Below are 23889 nucleotides of genomic sequence, written 5' to 3' on the forward strand. Positions count from 1 at the left end.
TGGAAGCGAATAATCAAATAATACATTCTTTAAATGCATGCCTATACAGGCCACCATACTTCAATAGGGATTACCGTTGGTACGGCTATTTTAGTACACACAATCGACAGGATATACAAAAACAATGGGCTCGCATAATGCGCCTGTACAATGTATGCCCATTCTTTTTTTCGTTCCTGGGTAGTAAGTGGTATTTTCTAATTGCTTATGCCTCAAAAGTACAGAAAGTGGCTATTATTATACCCCACAAACTTTGCTTTTGTGACCAGGACACAAAAGCAAAGTTAATAATCCACTCCATTAATAACAGTGTGACAAATTTATTTATTTTTTGTTCCTGGGTAGTGTTATTTCCTAATTGATTATGCCTCAAAAGTACGTAAAATGGCTATTATTCCCCACAAACCTTGCTTTTGTGACCAGGACAGTGATATTTTTTAATTTACCTATTTTCATTGAGAAAACGTGTGCATTTGTGTCATTCCTTCACATCAAGTCAAAAATCGTGTTACTTAGTGTTACCATATAATTAACCTAAAGGGCAATGGATAACCACTCATTTATACGTGTAGCGTCGGTGTCAGGCATTGTATATAGCATTGTTATGGACACTTACCTGTAGTAGCACACATGTGTCCATAGGGGGTGGTAACCCGGGATAGGCAGGATGAGCCGAGCCGTTGGGACACTAGGCTCTCCCAACCCCAAGAGAGGGGTTGGGGGGGATATTCCAGAGCCCCCTAGAGAGTTCCAGAAGGGGGGCGTGGCCAGGGGTGGAGAGACCCGGGCACGGGTATAAAAGCCGGACCTCTGGACGAGTCCGGCGGTCTTCGTCAAGCTGAAGAAAGAAGACCAGCTAGGCTAGGACCCTGGAAACCCCCAGACCCGCCGTCCTTCTAAGGGCCGGGCTGTAGTGGGCCAGTGGTCGACCCTGGAAACCCCTGGGACCCGACGTCCTTCTAAGGGCCGGGACCGAGTGGGCCAGTGGTCGGGACCCGAGGACCTTGGCTGGGTCGGGTCAGATAGCCTCCCCCTAGGTCCCCTTAGCCGGAGGAACGTGAGTGTAGTCCCAGTGATTAGGACACGCTAGCCCGGAGGCTATACCTCCTTGGGTATCGGGTAGAGGGGCCGCTACCCCTCTGTGTTAGGGACCCGTGTATCCCGCAGTTATATTGAATAACCATGTTGCCTCAAGCGACAGGGCAACGCTCCAGGCGGCTTGTCAGCAGATGGCAGCTGTATTTGAGCCGCCGTCGAGCGTGCGCCTCAAATTCTCCACGCGCCGGTGGGAGGAGGGGCAGTCGCCCTTGGCGTTCAGGTGCTCGCTCCTGGCACTGGCTAAAGCCGCCTACCCCGACCTGGAGGGGAGGGATTTGGATTCCTTGGCCCTCGAGAGGCTGCTTGCCCTCGCGGGTGAGCTGGGCATCGTTTTGTCCATCCCGGAGGAGGCCAAGATAACATCGCTGGCTGTGGCGCATAACATGCAAGCGCACCTCGCTCTGCGATGCCCGGCCACGTTGGAGGCGTGCGCGGGCGTCCCGCTACCGCCGGCGGGGGTCACGGCCCAGGGTGAGGGCACCCTCACAGCCGTGGCCACCTTCGACCGCCGCGGGAGGAGCGCCGATGCTCGCGGGCCGGAGAGGCGGTGGCGGGCAAGACCTGCTCGTCCACAAGGTGCGGGGAAGGTCACCTGCTTCTGATCTTAGAGCGGGGCTGTAATAACGCCCCCGGGGCCTTCGTACAGGCCTCCCCTCCTGCCACGGGATCTCCGATGGCGGGACCTCTGGGCCCACAGGCGAGTCACGACGCATCAATCGCGCGGCCGCTCCCTTCACCTCACGCACCTAGCGGGGTTAGGGTCCAAACTCATGGGCTCATCTCTAAGGGGTCGGGCTCGGGGGCCGCGCGGTCGTGCACATCGGTTGGGTGGCCCAGACGGACCCACCAGTGGAGGGCCCTCGCGCATCACGTTGTGGCTGCCGCTCCGGGGTTCTCTGCCGTTGTGGGACGCGTGCAGGGGGTGGATGTGCGGATCCTGGTGGATACAGGTGCATCTGCCACCATGGTTTCGGAGACCATTTATCGGCTGCTGCCATGCAGCATCGGCCCGCTGCGTCCGGTTCGCGGGGTTTGTGTGGCCGTGAACGGGGGCAGCCTGGATATTATGGGTCACGTCGTCGCTTCCATCGCACTCGGCGAAATTGAATTGGTGGGGCCCATTCTGGTCTCAAGGACCTTGGCGGTGCCGTGCCTTCTGGGGACAGATTTTTTGGCCAGGATGCCCGTGCGGATTCTGGTCGACCAAGGGTGTGTGGAAATGCCGTCGGGAGGGCGGTTGCATTTTCTGCAATCCCCCTCTGTGTTGACACCCTTAGCCGCTAGTGTGCGGGCCCTGACCATGGCGTCTGTCACGGTTCCACCTGGGTCTCAGGTCTTGCTACCCCTCAGGCTGCGCAGTCCATTGAAATTTGAGTCCCCGGAGAAAAACATCCTCCTGTCTCCCTCCAATTATTTCTCTACGTCCGACGGGTTGGTGGGCGCCTTGACGGCCGTGTCGACGGGCCGGGACCTTTTTTTACAAGTCCTGAATTCGGGGCCCTCGCCGATCGTCGTCCCGGTGGGTACGGTGTTCACACACGCCACCCCGGGCCCTACGGCCGATGGCGCTAGGCCGCTGGGAGGGGTGGTGGCAGGCGTGCTGCCCGGAGAGGATCGACGCATCGTGGATCGATGCGTCTTGCAACAAGAATGTCTCGTCCTCCACGGAGCGCCAGCAGATCCGCGACCTCATCGTCAGGTTCGCCGATGTGTTTAGCCAGAGTAAATTCGATTTGGGTCGTACCACTCTTCTGGATCATCACATTGATACGGCCGATTCGGCCCCTATTCGGCTAAATTCGCACTGCTTTAGTCCGGCGGAAAAGGATAATGTCCGCTCCGCAGTTTACGAGATGTTGGCGGCGGACATCATCTCCCCATCCACTAGCCCGTGGGGTACCGACCATTTTTCTGGTCAAGAAACGGGATGGGAGTCTCCGTTTCTGCGTCGACTTCCGCAAATTAAACAAGATTTCGGTGGCTGGTGCATATCCATTGCCTCGCATGGATGATTCCCTGGATGCTCTCTCGGGTGCGCGGTTCTTTTCGACCCTAGATTTGCTATTGTTTTTTTTATCCAGCTCTACGGGCCGTATTTGTATGGTCGCCGGTTTACCGTTCGAACTGACCATGCAGCCCTGCAGTATTCCCTGCGAATTGACCAACCCTCGGGTCAGATGTCCCGCTGGCTCGAGGTGCTCCAGGAGTACCCCTTCGATGTCATCCACAGGAAGGGGACTCAGGATGGGAATGCAGATGGCCTTTCCAGACTGCATACGAACGGCGGGCCCGCTTGTGCCCTGGGTTCCAGCCGCTGTAAGGCCCCAATGGACACCGCGGCCCAGTTGGTCGCATCGGCCGAAGCAGCACCCCCTCCTGGTGTGGCGTTGCCTGTTGATTTCGGCCTGGGACTCCCCCAGGAGGTATGGTCCAAGTTGCAGATGGAGGATTCTTCTCTGCTGAGGCTGCGACGCCGTGTGGGCTCGAAGGCCCGGAGCTCCGCTCCGTTGGCTGCCCCGGGCCCGCCAGCTCGCTGTGAGCCCCCTACAACTCACCTGCCTCTGCGTCGTAGTTTCCACCACAACACATTCATTAACCCCCCCCCCACCACTTCGCGCAAGAAGAGTATAGTGCTGGCTGCTGGCGAAAAAGGGGAACTGTGGTGTACGGCAGTATTGAAGTCAGCAGGCCATGAAAGACACGAGAGGGGGTCATCTAGGGGAAAGGTCACAGAGGGGGACCCATCGGGCACCCGCTAGTAGGTTCCAGAGAACCTACTAGCGGGGCGGAGCAAGGCCACGCGGAGAGTATAAGAGGGGCCCCTGTGAGGGACCTTGTGGCTGTTGTTGGAGTGGGATCCCCGTCGTGCTGTTCAAGATCGTCATCGTCGCTGTCGTCTCGTCGCTGTCGTCTCGTCGCTGTCGTCTTCACTCGATATTGTGCTGCTCGATAGTTGTTGGCTGTCTCGGTTCAACGCCGTCAGTGTTAGACGGTTAGTGTTATGTAGAGGCTAGCAACAGTAATAGTGTGTACCCACGTAGAGTTGTGTATAGGCGAGTGACTGTGGAGTGTGTACCCACGTACGGTGTGTGTTATACCGATGGTGCTCGTTAAATAAGTTCCTCCAAGTCTTATCGTCTCCGAGTTAGTCACTACACGAGTAACATATTGGCATGTTTTATTCACGTGACAAACCTTATTGTCTCAAGTTTAAATAAAGTATTTCTCAGCATGAGCTTATCTTCGATTAGATTAGCTTATCCTTGAGCTGGCTTGACTAGTCATTGGCTTGTCGTTTTTTTATTGCAAAGCTTCAAATTAAAATGCTGTGCATGAAGAGTACCACAGCAGGAATCCCATAACCCGTGTTGTTATGGGGGGGAACTGTATCACGGATCCTATAATCCGCAGTCCACCACGGAGGTTAGACCTATATGGGAGCAATTAGCCACGCAACTCCATAAATAAACAAAAATTCACGTCGGCACAGCTAGTCTGCGCTGATGTAATGAATATTGCAAAGGAAAATAAAAAAATTGCCTCCACGTTTCCTTGAAGCTCCTCTCCTACAGCTCCACGTTAGCTGCAGCTCACTTCTACGGATCACTGCTTGTGGCCTAGGAAGCGTTTTCAATCCGCCGCGGCATGCCGAGGATTATGAGATAAGCCGCGAACCGTCATAAATACGTGAATTACAGAGACTCGCAGGTAATTGGTTCGCGAAATTATTGGATATCTGGTTTATATAAAAGAAAATTATATTGTACCCTAGATAAAATCCAGTATTCAAGCGATAAAATTGTAAATCTTCCCGATTCCTATCTTGACAAATACGTTAGATAAAAAAAAGTATATAAAATTCTAAATCCTGGGCTACAAAAGGTACAAGATACTCGATGGTCACAGCTACCAAACGTCCATGTTTGGCGGGGATAGCCACAGTTTCAGAAAGTTTGTCCCGTTGTCCCCATCCCGTCATCCCCCACCCTAAGCATTTGTGAAAATTGGGATTTTGTCCCAGTTAAAAATGTTTTGACCTCAAGCTCAAATCATATAGATGGGCAAAGGGTGGAGCTACCTGAGTAGTGGGTGGGGGTTGGCAGAGTAGGCCAAGGCCCATTAGCAATAGATGGGGGCCCGTCGGAAAGAGCAAGGCGGTGCTAGTGATTAAGTGGGTGTGGCTATGTAAAATTGGGTGGAGTAATGGAGGGAGGGCCTGTCAACTCGCCAGGCCTGCTAGCTGACCCTCTCATAAACCGCGTAGCTGTATCGAAGGCAAATCACGGTGGGGCAGCTTCTTTATAGCTCAGTAGTTTTGTGATGTGTCGTGACATGAGAATGCACCACGGAATTATCTCAAAAGTCTATATGGACACTGAATCACCGACTGGGATTTTGCAGTCCAAAGGGACTACATGACCAGCAGGCTACCTTCTCCCATCTGCAAAAGCACTCAGCCTCTGTGGGGAGAGATGGTGAGGGCTGTTCTGCAAATTTACTATACTAAACTATATATTTTTTTAAATCTTGACTTAAAAGCTTTTGTGACTGGAGGATGCTCAGCAATCTGCCATTAACATGCTAATCTCTCACATTAACATAGCCACCTATCTATGTGACTTTACCGAAAGACCCAATTTTTTTTTACCAGGTAAAGCCCACTGAGCTATATATAGCTCTTTTTCCAAAGCGACCTAACCACAATGCGAGCTCAACGAAGTGGCTTATCGTGCGAAAATGTATAGCAGCTAAAACATCTCTCAACGCATGTTGATTCTAAATGTGCAAGGAAAAACCGGAGGACCCTGAGAAAAATCCACACGACCACGGGGAGAACATGCAAACTCCAAATACACAGGCGTCAGGGTCGAGATCGAACCCACGACCTCCTGCATACCAGACGAGGAAGTTAACATCTCGCCACCATGGTTCCCACTGATGTCCCCTGGAATACCTAATTGAGTGATTATCTGACTCACACACTTCATAGAGGGAATTCTTAACATGCAATGCATGTAATACAGTAGTAACGTGAATAATACTAACAATTGTAATACAGACAACATTAATGTGCATAATAACAAAAGTAACAGTAATAGCAACAAAATAACCAATGATAATAAATCAGTTATATCCTGCATGCCTTCTTAAATGTGGGCAGAACCACAAGCTTCTCAAGGTGCACTGAGAATTGTGTATGTATAAATAAGGCAGGGAACTTCTTGCTGTACGGTACCCTCGAGCAGCTGTGTGACATCACAGTTGTACTGCATGAGAGTGCAGTGTGTGCAAGGGTAGTAGAGTGCACCTAGCCTGGCACGGGCGCAGTGGACACTTGCCGGCAAATGGTGGAATGCCCCGGCGTCAAGATCAATACCAGCATTATAGTTAAATGTTAATGTGCCATTTAATTGAGGGACTACTACAGTGGTGTTATCTTGGTGTGGTCTGGGACCGTTTTGTTGACGTGCCTTGCCCGATCTTGATAAGTCGGACTCAAATAATTTATCAACTATATTTCGCGACTTGTTTACCATTTGTCTCTATTTTTCACTCCTATCATTTGTTTTGTATGTTTGCCGTCTTAACTTGGTGACCCCACACCCGTATTGGACATCTGTTGAAAAAAAGAGCTTCATAGCTCATCGGATTCCTCCTCCAATCTAAATAAAGATTCTGATCCTGAAGGTCCGCCGGCTCCAGGCTGCCCCAGGCTCTCACCTGGCACTCTCACCGCCAGGTGGTGGACATGGCCCAGCGGCAAAGCATCAGCTGCTTGTCGCCGAAGTTCACCGTTGTAAATAAGCGGCCTCCCTGGTTATTACTGCAGGTGTATTAACCATGAAAGGAAATACACACGAGCCGTTTACTTCGCAGCGGGGAGCGTTAAAAGAATCCCAGGGATGTTGTACACGGTCCAAGTTTTCCAAATCTGCACAATTATCCGCAATTTACTCAATTGGGATTATGCACAGCAATCATAAGCCTAGTGTGAAAAAACTTGGCAGGACCCTCCTGAAACAAGAACTAAAAGGCTCGGTATGGCTTTAATAAAATAAACTCGTCAGCGGCCAGTAGTTCGCAGACACATACCTGAATCCATCTACTTATATCAGCTGTGGCGGGGCCAGACATCAGTAGGCTTAGCTATTGTGAAGATAGAAATCCGACAATTCCAAAGCATGCCTGCTACCCTTACATGCGCTTGCCTCAGCCCTAACTTTCTCACTGCCTCTTCACTTGCCGATCAATTGGGCAGGTGAAACTGCCAATAGACTGAAAACTGGGTGGTTAATGTTCAACAAACTGATCAGCAGCATTAAAAAAAAATCTGCAAAATATAGCCAATGGTGCTCAAAATTCCGCACAATTTGGCGAACCGCTATAAGAATCTTCGAGATGAGAATCGGGGGGCCAGTGCCTCCGTTTTTTCTCTCTTCACAGTCAAGGACAATACACGAAACCGGGGCAGGGCTCGATAACCAACATCTCCTCCCTCAGGTCTCACCACTTGGGTTTCAAATGCTGGCCCTGGTGCCGCTGGCAGTTGGTGCGCTGGGAGAAGCCCCGGCCGCACACATTGCAATGGTACGGCTTCTCGCCCGTGTGCGTGTACATGTGCTTCTGCAGGTAGTCACTTCTCACGAACCTCCGCTGGCACAGCTCGCACACGTACTGCCCGTGCTGGCTCTTGCCTCCATTCGGCACGGTCGTCGCCGCCGCCGCCGCCGCAGAGTGCATGATTGCCCGCCAGCTCGCCAAACTCTGCTCCGAGACGCAGCCCGTTGCGTTGGGCGGCCTGGGTAGGCGCATCGAGTTTGCGTCAACGGAGAAAGCAACGGGGCCTCGTGCCACGTTCCCACCAATGTTCCCACCAATGCCCCGTGCTACCCCGGACGCTAGTAACTGCTGTGACCACTGCGCGTTCCTCGAGAATTCTGGCCGAGGGTAGAGTTGTTCGACGGTCTTGAGCGACGTTACATTTCCGATGATCAACCCAGACTGATCCTCCTCGTTCTTGCCTGCAGGACAAGAATAGCCCGGTTGGTTTTACGCGGTTGAGAAAACTACATCCTTGCATCTTGTTTTTTCAGGGGTGTACATTATTTTATCCGCGGTGTATCCAAATCCAGCGTGTGATGAGCCGCACTGTATTGAAGCTTTTACTGTATATTTTTTGTAATATACATTGTTTCTCTGTGGTGTTCTCGTACCATTTTGGATATGTTATTCACAATGTTCAGAATTTTCAGCAGCTATTTGCATGAACGATGCTAAATAAAATAACTATGGGTGAAGTTTGACTTCTATATTTGGGGGGGGGGGGGGGTTTCGCTTAGGAATCACGGGTGCAGATAATTAAATTTTTTTAACTTAATTGTAAACTACTGAAAATAAATTAATAAAGGTGTCCAATTTGGGTGGGCATTGCCCCCCCACAAACTCCACCCATGAAAATAACATTATTATTTATCATTATATATATGTATTTTTATTCAATACAACAACAAAACCTTACATCTGCTCAAAATAACAGACACGGTCAACAAACAACGTTCGCCCCCATAACCAGCTTTGATTTCGTACCTGGTAAACGCTTCACGTCCTTATTGTCACAAGCCTCCATTTTGATGACGCGCCATGCGATAGGAGGCCTCAAGGCGACCTCCAGGGGCGATCTCTCCTCCACTCCCTCGCCTGCAGAAAACCAGAAATGTTACTATTAATACTGATATTCTTCTTCCACGTGTTTGTCCCACTCATGCGGGGGTGTTCCACTGTCCTTGCCAACCTTCTCCACGCTAACCTGTCCTGCGCCATCTCTCTTTCCGCTCCTCGGGCCACCATGTCCGATCGCACCACATCGCCCACCCCATCTCTTCTTCTGCCTTCCTCTTGATCTCTTTCCTTCCACTTGCATCACTTGCACCTTCTGACCCACATAATTGTCCTGTTGTCTCGTCACGTAACCGAACCACGACAGCCTTTTCGCTCTCATTTTCTTTGTGATTTGTATCACCTTGAGTTTTCCTCTCACTTATTCAATTCTCACCCTGTCCTTCCTTGTTAAACCCAACATCCACCGCAACATCCTCATCTCTGTGACTGCCACAGCTTGTTCCTCCCTGTTTCTTGTGTCCCAGCACTGGGCCCCAAAATATACTGATATTTTTTTATTTTACCAGATAAGGCTCACTGAGCTATATAGCTAATTTTCAGAAGCGATCTGGCCACAAATTATAACTCAACGACGTGGCTTATTACGTGGACATTTTATAGCAGCCAAATACTCTAAACTCGTGATGTTGATTCTAAATGTGGAGGGATCAACCGGACGACCCGCATTAAAATCCACGCGACGACGGGGACAACATGCAAACTCCTAATATACTGGGGTCAGGGTCGGTATTGTACCCACGACCTTCTGCATACCAAGCGAGGTAGTCAACATCCCGCCACCGTGGCACCCTCGCTGACTTGACACTTTCAACAGCCATCCCTTATACAGCTTGTATAAGGGATGGCTGTAAGTTCATCGTAAAAAAAACTAAGTGGATTCCAAAAACTGTACAGAAACAGTCGGCTTATATAATTTAGAGACAGTCAGTCATAGGCAGAGGAAAACCATGACGGTCTTGAGCTTGAGGATAGTTTGTTGAGAGGAGAGAGGTAGTGTGTGAAGGGGAGTGTGTTAGATGAGAGGGGCGAGGTAGGAGAGTGCATTGGAGGAGAGTAGAGTTAGGTAAGAGCAGAGAGGTAAGCAGGAGTTCGAAGAGGATGTATGATGAACCTCTTTCGCACCATATGTAGCCAACCGTACTAATCGGAGGTGAAGGACAACAAACTAAACACAATGAGCCAATTCTAAGGAAATTATTTTTCAATCTAGATTTAAACATGCATTGTGTCAGTGGCTTCCTAATATCGGAAGGAAGAGCGTCCCAGATTGCCCTTGAAGCACATTTGAAAGCGCTCGATGGGGTGACCGTCTTGGTTTGATGGCCAGCTAAAAGTCGCTGCGAGGATGACCAGAGCTCGCACGATGGTTTATGCTTCTTGACAAGGTCAGCAAACACTTTGTCTGTAATGAATGTGACCTTATAATGTATTAGTTCAGCAACCGGAAGCCAATGCAGCTCGGTGAGCTGTGGGCGAACTTGGTCGGATCTTGCAATACCCGTCACGACACGTGTCAGAGAATATTGTACATTATGATGACTGCGATCTTAAAATATATTCAGGAATTTAATTTGGAGCTAGTGCAGCGATCAGTGTAATGTTTCATTGATGGCTGTGGGTGAAGAGTCTGTCAGGAGGAGGAAACTGATGTGATCGCAGAAAAAATACATGTATAGGAGAACACTGAAACGCAGTTTAGACAGACTGTCGACAACCTGCTTGCTGTACTGCTCCGCAGGTGCATGTCTCAGGGCTGTCACTGCGCTCATTCAAAGTGTAATTTACCAAGTGCCTCCAAATCACTGGTGTGCATTAGCAGCAGCATCATCCTAATCATCACACCTGGACAGATTATAGAGAACAAATTAAGCCGACGAGATTTTCTCACCCACGGGTCGCTCGCAATCTTCCTCTTCGTCTCCAAGCACGGATGTTCCGGCCTCTGAATTCTTAAACTCCATGTCGTCATGTGCTGAGACGAGCAACATGCAGATTTACACAAAAACGAGGTTTAAAATAATAATTATTAGGGTTGGGGAATCTGTGACAATCACATCGCATACAGTATTGTCAAACAACCACCGTAACCGACAAGGTGGGCGGGAGCCTTTATCCATTAGTGGCTCGACAAAGGGCTGTAAACAGAAATTAAATGAGTTCATTATTGAGCCAAATTGTGCCAGGGACTTACCGTGACTTGAGTACTCGTTCCTCTCTTCTGGAGGAAACGCATCCTCTGGCATGAAGTCCTGAGGCTCAATTTCGGTGCTGAGCATAGAGGAACCTTCATGGTACACACCAGTTCCGTCCATAGCTCCCAGCCTCCGCGCAGTTATCAGCAGCTCCCGGCTCAAGCCACTGAACAGCGCGAGCAGCACGTCTACCAGGCCTCCCAGCGTCACGTCGCCAGGGGAGGAAGCGGCGTCGTCCCAGCGCGCCGTCCCAGCGTCGTGGGGCTCGGCGCCCTGCAAGGCCTTCACCACTTTCCGCAGCACGGCGTAGAAGCCGAAGGGCAGGCGGTCGCGCGCCGTGGCCAGCAGCTCGGCCCGCACGAGGCCGTCCCCGACGCAGGCGTGCAGGACCCCGTAGTCCCGGATGCCCAGCTCTGAGTCCATGGCCTGGGCCACCTCTGCGTTCACGCCCTGCGCCTCCAGCCATGCCGGGAAATCCCCGCTTGGTTCCAGTACCGGGGTGGCCACCGCGCACGCCATTCTGAAAAGATGTGCAATCACATATAATAAAACAGATCACAGCCGCACTCTCTGTGGGTCTCAGTATGGGGCAGCTGACGCCACCACCACAAACATAAAGCGGGTTTCGCAACCAATATTATCCATAATAGAGTATTTTTGGGTTAGATAGCATAAATATATACATGTGTCGTTAAACCCGCCACCACCCGACACAGCCAACTTGTAAGGGTTGTCACGTAAACAGAACGTCACCAATTCGTCACTAGTACAGCACACCGGTGCGTTGGAGAGCCAAGCCACATCATTTACAATCTTAATACGACGTTTTGCCAGTAATTACAACTAAATTCATCAGGCGACAGCCAGATTTCTGGAGAAGTCCACCTGTTTCGTTCCTTATATAGAGGCGTTGATGTGATGACCACACTTGTGCACAAAGTGGGGAAGGGAGGGATTAATGAGCCAACGAATATTACGCATGCGCATTATGCGAGCCCATTGATCTTGTCCTTCCTATCAGTTGTGTACTAAAATAGCCGTGCCAACGGTAATCCCTTTTGAAGTTTGGGGACCTGTATAGGCATGCATTTAAACAATGTATTATTTGAAATAAAAAATAATTTTAACCGTTCGGATAGTTACCGACTTATTTCTGCGTGGAAGTGAATCATCAAATCGAGGCGTAGATGTGATGGCAATATTTGTGCGCTCTTCTTGCGCAAAGTGTGCGGGGGAGGGGATGGGATTAATGAGTCAACGCACATTATACATGCGCATTATGCGAGCCCATTGATCTTGTCCTTCCTGTCCCATTGTGTGTACTAAAATAGCCGTACCAGCGGTAATCCCTATTGGAGTATGGTGGCCTGTATCGGCATGCATTTAAACAATTAAGTAAAAATAAATGTAACCGTTCGGATAGCTACCGACTTAGTGATGCATGGAAGTGAATAATAAAAAAATACAGCACTGAGCTCGACTCATCACAAATCCCTTCTGTACGGATACAAGTAACCAAGAATTTGTTTGTTGGCAAAACCATCAGTTTGTCGGCATTAAGTACAGGAGTGTTCATGCCGACGTGGAATTCACATCACTCAGGGCCACCACCGGTTAGCTGTGAAACCGGCAGTGGAAATTCCACATTCCACTAAACTGTGACGAGCCAGAGAACATCCACGTGGTACATTTCTTTGCCAGTGTAAAAGTGTAATAGGATTTCCCCTTTCTGGAAACAAAACAGGTGTCAAGATGTTCAGACAGAAACCTTTTGCAGGGAATATTGTACTGCATTAACCACACACCATACGTGTGAACATGCAAACAAAAACGAAAACGTAAACAAAACAGAGCATGCAAACAAAAACAAGCTTTTTCTTCTTGGTTCTTTCGGTAAAGTCACGTAGAAGAGAAATAATAAAATAATACAAATAACTTCATTAAATATTTTATTTTAAATTGTACAAATTAAATTTTTATTATTTTATTATTTCCCTTCTACGTGACTTTACCGAAAGAACCAAGAAGATGAATCCCTGCAGTCACGAAAGCTTTAAATCAAAACCTTTGTTTTTTTTTCTTACGTTTTTGTTTGAATGTTTATCACAAGTACCGTGCGTGGTTAATGCAGCACACGATTCCCTGCACAAGATTTCCGTTCGGTGTGTGAACATCATAACACCTCCTGTTTAATCGCCATAAAGTGTCAAACATTCTACCAAAGCACATCATCATCCACTGTTGTTGACAACAACCCACCCACGCTACATTTACCTTCGCCGGGTCCTCTGCAGCGGACGGCGACTGTGTTCGGTTTCCCCGCGCCAGTTAAATAAACGTCGCGTGGTTTAAAAAAAAAGAATATATTTTTTTAAAAAAACAACAAATAGACGTTTAAGCAATGAGCCTAATCGTGTAGCAGCCTCCCAGCAGCAAAACTTTACGCGGTTCAGCTCCAATCGAGCGGTGAGGGAGGAGGGACCTTGGCTCACTCCATTTGCCGAGCCGAGCAGATTCGAGATTTAGGGTCCGCGACGATTGAGGGGAGACTTTACTGTAGGAATTCATCATCGTTGGGTCTTTCGGTAAAGTCACGGAGTACAAAAATGTTTTACAACAAAATAACTACGACGTTTCGATCGCGGCGCAAGCAATAGTCATCAACAAGCAATCGTTGTCGTCATCCCGATGACACAGGTAATCGTCCAATCGTCCTCCTGATGACGATTGCTTTGTTTGCGATCGAAACGTCGTAGTTTTTTGTAAAAAAAAATTGTTCTACGTGACTTTGGGGCCGTCCATAAATGACGTCACGCGACTTTGGACGATTTTTGACCCCCCCCCCTTCGTCACTCGACGTCACAAAAAGTCAGACCCCCCCCCCCTCAAATATGACGTCACAAAGCTCTGCCCTCACCCCCAAAATAAAACATGCTTCAAATCGCTTTAAACTATTGTCATTGTAGTGCGTATTTAATGTGGCGCTGCACTCTGATGTTGTAGGAGAAAACATTTATTAAAAAGTCTATTTAATTAAGTAGAAGGCGTTGTCTATATTTATTTAAAGTTGCGCATTTTGATGTGACGTCACATTTCTCACGCCCCCCCCCCCCTTTGTCACACATCGTCACAAATGTCTGACCCCCCTCCTCCCCCCTAGGTGCGTGACGTCATTTATGGACGGCCCCTAAAACAAAAGCAATGTCACCACGAGACTGAACTAAAACTATTTTTAAAAAACGAATGTTCTTTTTTTATTTTACCAGGTCAGGCCCCACTGAGCTGTCTGTAAGCTCCTTTTTCAGAAGCGACCTGGCTACCACAAACGATAGCTCAACGAAGTGGGCTCATTGTCATCATCGTGTGGACATTTATAGCAGCCAAATATTCTAAACCGCGTGATGTTGATTCTAAATGTGGAGGGAAAACCCCGCGCGGAGGACCGGGAGAAAAATCCAAGTGACCACGTAGAGAGAGAGAGACCACAAACTCCAAATATACAGCGGGCATCATGGCCGGGATTGAACCCACGACCTCCAGCATACCAGGCGAGATAGTTAACATCTTCCCACCGCGTACCAAGGGTAGTGGCATTGCCCCCATCTTATACCTAATTATGTTATCTTTCATCAGTTATTACTTTTTTTTCCTGCTCACACCTTGGCCGTGAATTTCAACCGCAAATAACTCGTGACAAAATCGTAACCCTCCAATGCATCAGCCCCTGGAACTGCTGGGGTTGTGGAGGCGCCAATGTTTCCACGGACAACTCTCTCCAGCTCTCACACAGTATTTTGAGATCTGCACGTCTGCTGCTTGGCCAACTCTTCGGTGTAAATCACAATATGATGCTGCACTGTCCATTCTTCAAAATTATTTAACTTGCAATTCATTGCATTTTGGCATCTGTCCTTGTCCGTTAAAAAAAATGTAAGCCGGAAAAAATCGTCGATAACACGAAAGCCGGGCTTTGGTGGTCCACGCCTGTCCTCTAGTATCGTGCAGGTAGTAGCGACTGTTGGTGGATCGTACAAATGCTGTGAAACTACCATATCTGTCAACCTATATGGGTTTACCCGTAATCTTGTGCAGGAATATTGAGTTTTAGGGTCCACATGGCGTACAGCCGCCGTTTCAATACGAGCCAACAAAATCATTGTTTATTGTACATTTGCTACATGTGTGTGCATCCACATCCAGCAAGCAGCAGCATAAGCATGCAACATCACAGACAGTAGCATGATAAATAGCATAATTGACACCAATTATCAAAATTAATCCGTAAAAAGTTTTTGTTTAGTAACATCATTTTTGTCTATTTGTTTGCGTTTCTCCCTTGTGATGGGACTTTGTCAGACGAACGTTGAGATTTATAAGGGCACGGGGTGACCAATAAGGTCTGAATTGGTCTGTAATCAGGTAGGTAGACGTCAAGGGGGAGCCATACCCTGGCTCGCATGTAGCATGTTGAACTATTTTCGCACCATGTGTAACCAAACGTGCTAATCGGAGGTGCGGGGGAAGGCCATCACGCTAAAAACAAAAGGCTGTTCTAAAGAAATTTAATTCAGATTTAAAAGTGCATAGCTCCCTCCAGTGGCTTCCTAATATCAGGCGGCGCAGCAAATGTGGACTCCACCCGTCACGTCCGAATGGGATAGAGTGTTTCCCCCACACACGCATGAGTTCCCTCCGGGTGCTCTAATTTCCTCCCACATATAAACACTCGATAATGTTGCCGATAGCACCTTAAAATAGGCCCACATTCGTGCAAAATAAACGTATTGTGAAAGAAGTTACTGGCCGTATTTGTGAATGAAATATCAACGGAGAGTATGCGGACCACACAATTCTATAAAAGTACAGCAGAGAATAAACACTCAAGCACCGTGACAGAAATAGCACTTTAATTGCACGAAAGGAAAAAAAATAATCTACGACAGCAAAGACACTTGCACTTTTGACTGAGCTCACGTTTCAAGAGAGTTCAACGATGATTGACTTTGCATGTCTGAAATGTGAGGAATATGTACTGCAGTCTACAACGTGCTTGAGTGGCCTAATAGCCTGAAGAGTGATCATACAATAACAGCAATGCATGCACACTATTACAGCACTCACAACATCGATTGTAAGCTTAACCAGCTTACAGTGCCACGTGTGAGCGTTACTCTATTATACAAGGGTGATGCCGTGTGAACATTTAATATCCACTGTGTTTGAAAGTCAACTCGCAGTCCCAGCTTTGGGTTTTGAACTCACTACGACGCCGGTAGCTTGCGGATTCCTATGAGACCCATCAGAAAGGCTGCGAAAGGTCGGAGATTCAATTGGGATCGAGACATTTTGGAGTATAAAATGCGAAGGTCACAGCTCTTGAAGCTCTAAAATGTGATAATTGTTTTTTTACCCTTTTATCTGGCGACAAAACTGACACCTTTTTTTACAAGGAGTCATGTTTGCATTGACCACAATACCTGCGGTCGGAATGCAAACAAAAACACACAGCTCTGATAATGTATGCACTGTCCTTGAAATTCATTGGTCCACACCCGAGACAGCTTTTCTCAGAGCCTAGTCTCACATAGTGTTGCACCAGATGACGCCAAAAGGCGCACATAAAAAAGGTGTCAGTTTTATTGCCAGATAAAAGGGTAAAAAAAGAATTATCATATTTTTCTACTGGCAAAGGAGGTTCCAATGGTGCTCTAAAATGTCTGGATCCATACGTTGATGATCAAATCACCCAGAATACGCCCGATCTTACAGAAATGATCCAATTTCTGTACTGTGCTTCTACGCTCCCTCATCCACACACTGACCAGCATGGTGATGTATTGTCAAATAGTCCCCGCGACCCACATGGCATGGGGAGGGCGCTAATCTAGTAGTACATGTACACATTGACCTACTCGTGCAAAGTACCATGCCATTGGGTTTTTAATGTCCTTTTCACCAAGGGCAGTGTGCTTTTGCGAGTCAACTAATTCCTTGCAGAAGTTAGAGCAACTGTAGCAGGATTTGAACTGTTGACTCCGTCAAAGTTGGAGCGGTAATGATGGGGGTGCTGAACACTCGGCCATTAGACAGTCAAATACTAATAATAATCCTATTCGCAGCCTGTAGAGGACACATCATTGGGCACTTTGACACTCAGCAAAATAAGATGTGAAGATGACCACAGCACTAAAAGCAGTTAAATGTACATGCACGGCGATTTTGTTGACCGACTGCTGGATGAGTCTCCCTTCACACTGCGGGTCAAGGGGGTTATTTGATCACACTATCACATTTGTCAGTGCAGGTTGGTGAAGGCGGGGACATAGGACACGGAAGCATATAAGTACAGTACAATAATGGGTTTTGCTGTGTTGGCAACAATGTAACACCACTTAAATAGCGCTCTAACCCAACACTACATATTTTGCCCGTCAAAATAAGTGGGGATATAAATCTCCGCAGGGCTACCACTGTTTTGGCTTCCCAATCACCGACCGAAAAATAAATTGATAACCTACTGATTGTAACCCACCTATGACCAAATCACCTGGCATATCCCAAATATCATCAGAGCTCACAGACAGGAGTGGAGCCTAGAGGGCACTTGGATGGGTGATTACGATGCATGCATGCATAGGCTTTCAAGAGACAGCTTCTGGGCTACGTGGCGGTCAACAAGAGGCAGTGCAGGTCAATCCATTATTGTACTGTACTTGCAGTCAAGCATATGCTCCATGCATTCACCAAACCCACACTGACCAGCGTGGTGAAGTACGGTCATATAACCGCCATGACCCGCATATTAAATACAGGGAGGCCCTCATCCATCAATGCAGTAACAAAAGGACTGTACATGGAAATGATTGTAACTCAAGGTGCCCAAACCACAGCGGTCATCCGGCTCGATCTACGCAGCTGGAGACATTTTGCAAAACAGTGATATGACGGGACACCACACTTGTCTGCCAAGCCAAGATGACCTCACGAGACTCGGGACCACAAAAAAAAACACCGCTCGGAATTGGCGAACGCCGCGCAAACCCCGGCGCCGAGTTCACGCCCGCGTTACTCGGCGTGCGTGCGCCGATGAGACCAGAGGATGGAGCGGTGCGAGAAGTGGAGGTCGCACACCTCGCAGCGGTACGGCTTCTCGCCCGTGTGCATGTGACGGTGGTCCTTGAGGCTGGAGCACTGGGAGAAGGCACGGCCGCACACGTCGCAGCTGTAGGGCTTCTCGCCCGTGTGCAGCCGCAGGTGCCGCTTAAAGTTGGAGTAGTGCGCAAAGGGGCGCAGGCACACCTCGCAGCGGTACGGCTTCTCGCCTGTGTGCATGCGCATGTGCTTCCGCAACGCATCCGACCGTGCAAACTGCCGCCCGCACTGCCGGCACTGGTACGGCCTCGACTCCTCGGGCGGCACCATCGCTTCCGGCGCCGCCACCGCTGCAGCCACCGTTGCGTTGTCGTCGTCGTCATCCGCAGCGTCGCCCCGCGCAGCGGGGTAAACATGCGTCGAGCTCGCGGTCGCGTTGCCTTCGGCCTCGTGCTTCCCGCGGACCGCGTGTCGCTGGTACTGGGCGTATCCCGATCCTTTCGCCGTCCTGTCCGGCGGCGGCGCCACCGCCGCCCGCATCGAAGCGACGTTCTCAATCAAGAACCCCGGTGGCGATCCCAGACCGAGGACCCCGCCACCGCCGCGCGTGTACGACTGGTTCGTCCTGCCGAGCGAGAGGCTTCGCTCGAAGGTGAAGGGGAAATGCTCTTCCCCGTTCGCCATCGTTGCCGCCGCTGCCACCGTCGCCACGATCCTGGGCGAGTGCTTTCTCGCGTCGTTCCCCACGCGGCGAGCCTGGGCCACGGTGGCGACCGCCTGCCGCTGCATCCAAGCGGGCGTGATCAAGGGGACCTCTTCCTCGAGGAAGAACTTGGCTTGGCAGGGCACCTCCTCGCCTGCTGGAGAACACGCGCAGTTGTGTGAGTGCGATAGCCTTCAGTGAATATGCGTTCGACACTCGAGTGTAACGCGTTTCTTTCGAACTGGCTTTGTGCGTTTAGTTTGTTGTCCTTCCCCTGCACCTCTGATTAGCACGGTTGGCTACGCACGGTGCGAAATAAGTTATTGAGTTATTGAAATAATGGTATTACCGATCAAGGATAATGTCATCATTATTATAAGTCAGCTTTTCTTTGCCCTTGGATGGAAAGATGATACTTTAAGCAAGAGGATATGCTGACAACATACGTGTTAATTTGAGTATTGCTTTAACCTGACTTGTTTTCATTCCGAACACAACTTTTTTTAAACACATGCCGAAACATTTTCTATATATAAAAAAAAACTAAAATGTGTGATAATCTATTTAAATGCACCCCTTTCTTGCTCGTATTTTTTTTTATCTACCTCATATCAATCAACCAATATATGTTAATTTGCTGGGAGGCAGACTTATTCAAGACAGTGTTTGGACATTACAACAACAAAAAATACAATTGACCAACGAGAAATCACAAATGGGGATAACCTTACAAAATTATTATTAAAAAAATGTTTAGAGATGACAAAGAACTGCTTTGTGAGATTCACATTTTTTTTTATTAAATACGGTTTTGCACCATCACTTGCACAAAGGACCACACAGTACCAGCACAATGCCCTTATAACGTCTAAGTATCACGCGTTTGCTCGGGTACTTTCAGCAGCACCTTAGTTGAGGACATGAGCTGCAGCTCAAGAAAGCAAGCTTTGGTTCTATGCTAGAGACACTAAAACCCCAGAAGCATCCTACAAAGTCGATCACGACACCACCTAGCCCTAACACTAGACCGCACAACACTACCAGTAGACTACCTGGAACTACCAAAACTATCTGAGCACACCCAGGTACTTGCTGAAGGTTTTTCTCCCTTAAAGCCTTTAAAGAGGCAGCAGGGTCCATGGGCCACAAGCAGTAATCCTCCATCCGCCCGTCATAAACGAGCCGTCAGTATTGCATTCATGTAAGTCCTCTTCTTCCCAACGCCAGCAGAACAACAGCTTCAGTCCGCCTTTTTCATGGACTGTCACCTTCAACTATCGTTGTCATTGCTTTGGCTGAAAGTCCGTAAGATAGCTGTTTTATAATAAGTCCATATCACAGACTGCAGAGATGCCTATTCTTCAATCCTTTCTATGATAGTTCTTTCCATTTTGAACTCCATAGGCTCTTCTTGTCTTCTTTGGGTCCAGATTACTGTGCCACGTAATACTACCAATTGCATAACAAGTGTGCCATACACGAGTAATTTTAGCTTTTTGTTTTTAAGTATTTCACTTTCCAGGTCATTTAAAACTACCCCATGATTGATAGTCCCAATTTTATTCTCCTTTGCAAATCACCTGTGCATCCACCGTTCACTAGTATCAAACCACTGAGGTATAAACATTCAGAAACGTACTCAAATGCTTTCCCTTTATTAACATGTTTATGTTTTATCTTCTCTGTCAACAGTCAAACCTTTTTAATTTATAAATAATAATATAATCAGGACCAAATCTGAGCTGGCCTTATCAATCTTGACTTTTTGCAAGTAATTCTATGTTATCTCCAAAACTGTAAAAAAATCATTTTATCAATTTGCCACAAATTCATGTCAGTATTGTCTGATAACTGCTCCATTATTACTTCCAAAATATATTCCAACAAGTACAGGGGAGGACATATGCATTCCATGCTCGATGCCAATATTTATCCTGAACCAATCAATACATAATATTTCATAGAGTGGTTTATTAACATAATCAGCTCTGGCAATATTATTTGCGATGCAATGGCTCATCTTGAATCCCTGCAGTCACGAAAGCTTTAAATCGAGATGCAATGGCTCTTCCACAGTCCGTCCTGCCAGAAACTGTCAAAAAAGCCTGTTTAAATCTATGAATCGTCTTCAATACACTTTTCAGTTATTTGACGTTATCACATAGATCTGGTCTATTGTTCTTCCAACTATGAACTCTGCCTGGTCTTCCTTAAGGGTTACAATCACTTTATACAGTATTAGGCATGTACCGTTGCATTGAGCAAATTTAGAGTTGAATTTTATACTTCAATGACATTTGCATCGAATCGTGCATGCGAATTCATGATAGACATGTAAATTAAATGCCAAGGACATACCAATAAAACATTTATCTGATCTTATCTAGAATGTTATATAGCGCTTTTGTCAAAGTGCTTCACAAGAATTAAAAAATGGTACGTTAGTATTGGCTGATGAAAAAAAGGGATGGGATTTTCGTTTTGGGGAGGGGAAGGGATGGCAAGGAAGGGTGATGATAGGGAAAGGGAGGGCTGGCGAGGTTAGGAAGGATGTTAGGGCAATGATAGGGAAAGGGAGGTGGGTGAGGTTAGGAAGGGGAAGGATGGCAAGGGTGATGATAGAGAAAGGCAGGGGGGTGAGGTTAGGAAGGGAAATAATGGCAAGGGTGATGATAGAGAAAGGCAGGGGGGTGAGGTTAGGAAGGGAAAGAATGGTAAGGAAGGGTGATGATAGGGGAAGGGAGTGGCGAGGTTAAGAAGGTTTGAAGGACAAGGACAGGAAATTGGTAGAGGGATACGCTCTTGAAAAAAGATTAGTCTGTGAAGTTGCCAGTGAAGTTGCCCGTTTGATGTGGAGTGGGCGTTTATTCCAATGGAAAGGGGAGCCAGGAGGAAAAAGAAGCGGAGACATGCACGAGCACAGGGAGGGGGTGGGGGGGGTGTAGTGAAGGACAATATAAATTGTGAATGCAGGGGCCTAGATGGGACGTAATAAGAAATAAGAGAAGCGAGATAGGGTGGGGCAGAACCATGGAGCGATTTGTAAACAATGGTAAAGACACATTTCCGCTAATCGCATTAACACAATTGTACAAACGAGACAATGAAAAGAAATTCAACCGAGATCAAATTATTTGAATATATTCCTGAATAGAATGAGGCAAAATTGTAACAGTTTATCATAAAAAAAATGCTTGCATGCTTCATTACCCCATCTTGAAAAAATTATGGAGAAAATCCTTTAAAAAAAATGTAAAATTTCCCTCTCGGAATACAGTTACGTAATGTCCGACTATGCTTGCGCTTGTATCATTCTACAAGCCTTTCATATATATTTGTTTATTGCAATTGGTGTTTAAAAAAAATCCGAGTGAAACACACGTTTGGTGCAATCATTGGCAACAGGGTTGGGGCTAACGCACTACATCTGCAAACCGGCTTTAATCATGAATGGCTGAAACCTGATTGAGGAACCCCAAGTTTCATCAGTGGCAGCTCCGAGCTGCTGAGCCACCTTGGAAATTCCACATTTCATTGGTGGGAGCCAATTTCTCCCAAAGACATCGGATGAAATGGTTCGCAATTCCATAAAACTGTTCTAATGATAAATCAACTTCACGAGAGATGGTGAACGGACAGTGGGTTGAGTTAACCCTCTATCTGTATTTGAACTTGCAAATATCAATATTTTGAGTGGGGAAACCTTGACACAGTACCACATGAATATACTGTCTGTATATTTAAGGAATATTAGAAAATCAGGCCATTTGATCTGAGTGGTCTGAACCATGAGTCACGCAGCCACCTCCAAAGTGTTTTCATTTTAAGTTCCACATCAACAGGACTGCGACAGAATTTCTTGATATGAATATCGGACAACGCACTATTCAATGTCAAAATGGCAAAGTGTCTTCCTGGTCGTACGATTGTTTTCGTAGCATTGGTGTTCTTTTCACATTTCCATATATCTGGAGGGAGCAGTCGCTTGAGAAGACAACCAGTTGACTTTTGAAAAAGGCAGTATTCATTTTATTGACCTGAGATAAACGATGGGGCCGAGTTGGTAATGGACCAGAAACTAACCCAACCGTGTAATGCACCATCTGACAAAAGAAATCCTGAGAAAAATTCCCAACTTAAAGAAAAATGGTTTTCGCACCTACGATAAGCACGGTTGGCTACATACGTTGCGAATAAAGTTCGACACACATACATACACGTCAACAACGCCGACAGGATAATCAACTTGCTGCCGAATGGTGGCACTGGTGACGCTTGTAGTTGCTGCACTGCGAGAATCTGCGCCCACACAGGTCACAGCGGTACGGCTTCTCGCCCGTGTGCATGCGCTGGTGGCGCTTGAAGTTGCCATACTGCGAGAAGGCCTGACCGCACACGTCGCAGCCATATGGCTTCTCGCCCGTGTGCATGCGCAGGTGGATTTTGAGCTCGGCGCAGCGCTTAAAGCCGTGGCCACACACCTCGCAGCAGTACGGCTTCTCTCCCGTATGCGAGCGCATGTGCTTCTGGAGGTAGTCGTGCCTCGTGAACCGTCGACGGCACAGCTCGCACGCGTACGGCCTGTTGTTTCTCGTGCCGCCGCTAGGCTCGGGCACCGCCGCCGCCGTTGCCGCCGACGTCGCCGCGGATTGGACGACCACCCGCAGGCTTGCTGGGCCTTGCTGTGAGACGTGACCCGTCGTGGAGCGTGTTGAGGCCGCGTCGACAGCGAAAGCGGCGGCGCCTCGTGCGACGTTCCTGCTGACATTCCCACTGGCGCCCCGGGCTCCTCTGGATGCTCGCGGCTGCCGTGGCCGCTCCGTACCCCTCGAGTTTTCCGACCGAGGATAGAGCTCTTGGACGCCCTTCAGTGATGTCACGTCACCGATGATGAATCCAGACTGACATTCCTCACTCTTACCTGTAGAAGGAAACGCCGGGGGTAACAAATAGGCGGAACTGGAAAATTTCCCCTGGCTCTCGTTCCTTGCAAGTCCAATCGCATGTCGACAATAGACGCTACAGTTATTGACACACGCGACTTGTCATCCTCATCTCGCCTCTGTACCAGGGTGGTACGTTCGTGGTCTTGATCTTCTGATACGATAGGGCAGCCTCCACACG

The 23889-nt window shown here is 48.1% G+C and overlaps 2 protein-coding genes across 2 annotated transcripts in view; both read right to left on the reverse strand.

The window, feature by feature from the left end:
• The window catches only part of LOC144948406 (uncharacterized), a 43896-nt gene that overhangs the window by 11557 nt on the left and 8450 nt on the right, over nt 1–23889 (reverse strand). The window contains exons 5-8 of the mRNA XM_078877841.1: nt 18040–18919; nt 2521–2698; nt 1946–1994; nt 1494–1659 (exon numbers count right to left, since the gene is read on the reverse strand). Of these exons, the coding sequence (XP_078733967.1) occupies nt 1494–1659; nt 1946–1994; nt 2521–2698; nt 18040–18919 (1273 nt within the window). The remainder of the gene's footprint in view (nt 1–1493; nt 1660–1945; nt 1995–2520; nt 2699–18039; nt 18920–23889) is intronic.
• On the reverse strand, nt 6186–13490 carry LOC144952860 (uncharacterized). Its single transcript, XM_078883333.1, has 5 exons — nt 13245–13490; nt 10970–11490; nt 10667–10750; nt 8686–8796; nt 6186–8120 (listed from the first exon to the last, which is right to left on the reverse strand). Exons 2-5 carry the CDS (start codon nt 11487–11489, stop codon nt 7603–7605), a joined length of 1233 nt encoding a protein of 410 aa, XP_078739459.1. The 5' UTR covers nt 11490; nt 13245–13490; the 3' UTR covers nt 6186–7602.

The sequence above is a fragment of the Lampetra fluviatilis genome, chromosome 3 (genome assembly GCF_964198595.1).
Source record: "Lampetra fluviatilis chromosome 3, kcLamFluv1.1, whole genome shotgun sequence".
NCBI lineage: Eukaryota > Metazoa > Chordata > Hyperoartia > Petromyzontiformes > Petromyzontidae > Lampetra > Lampetra fluviatilis.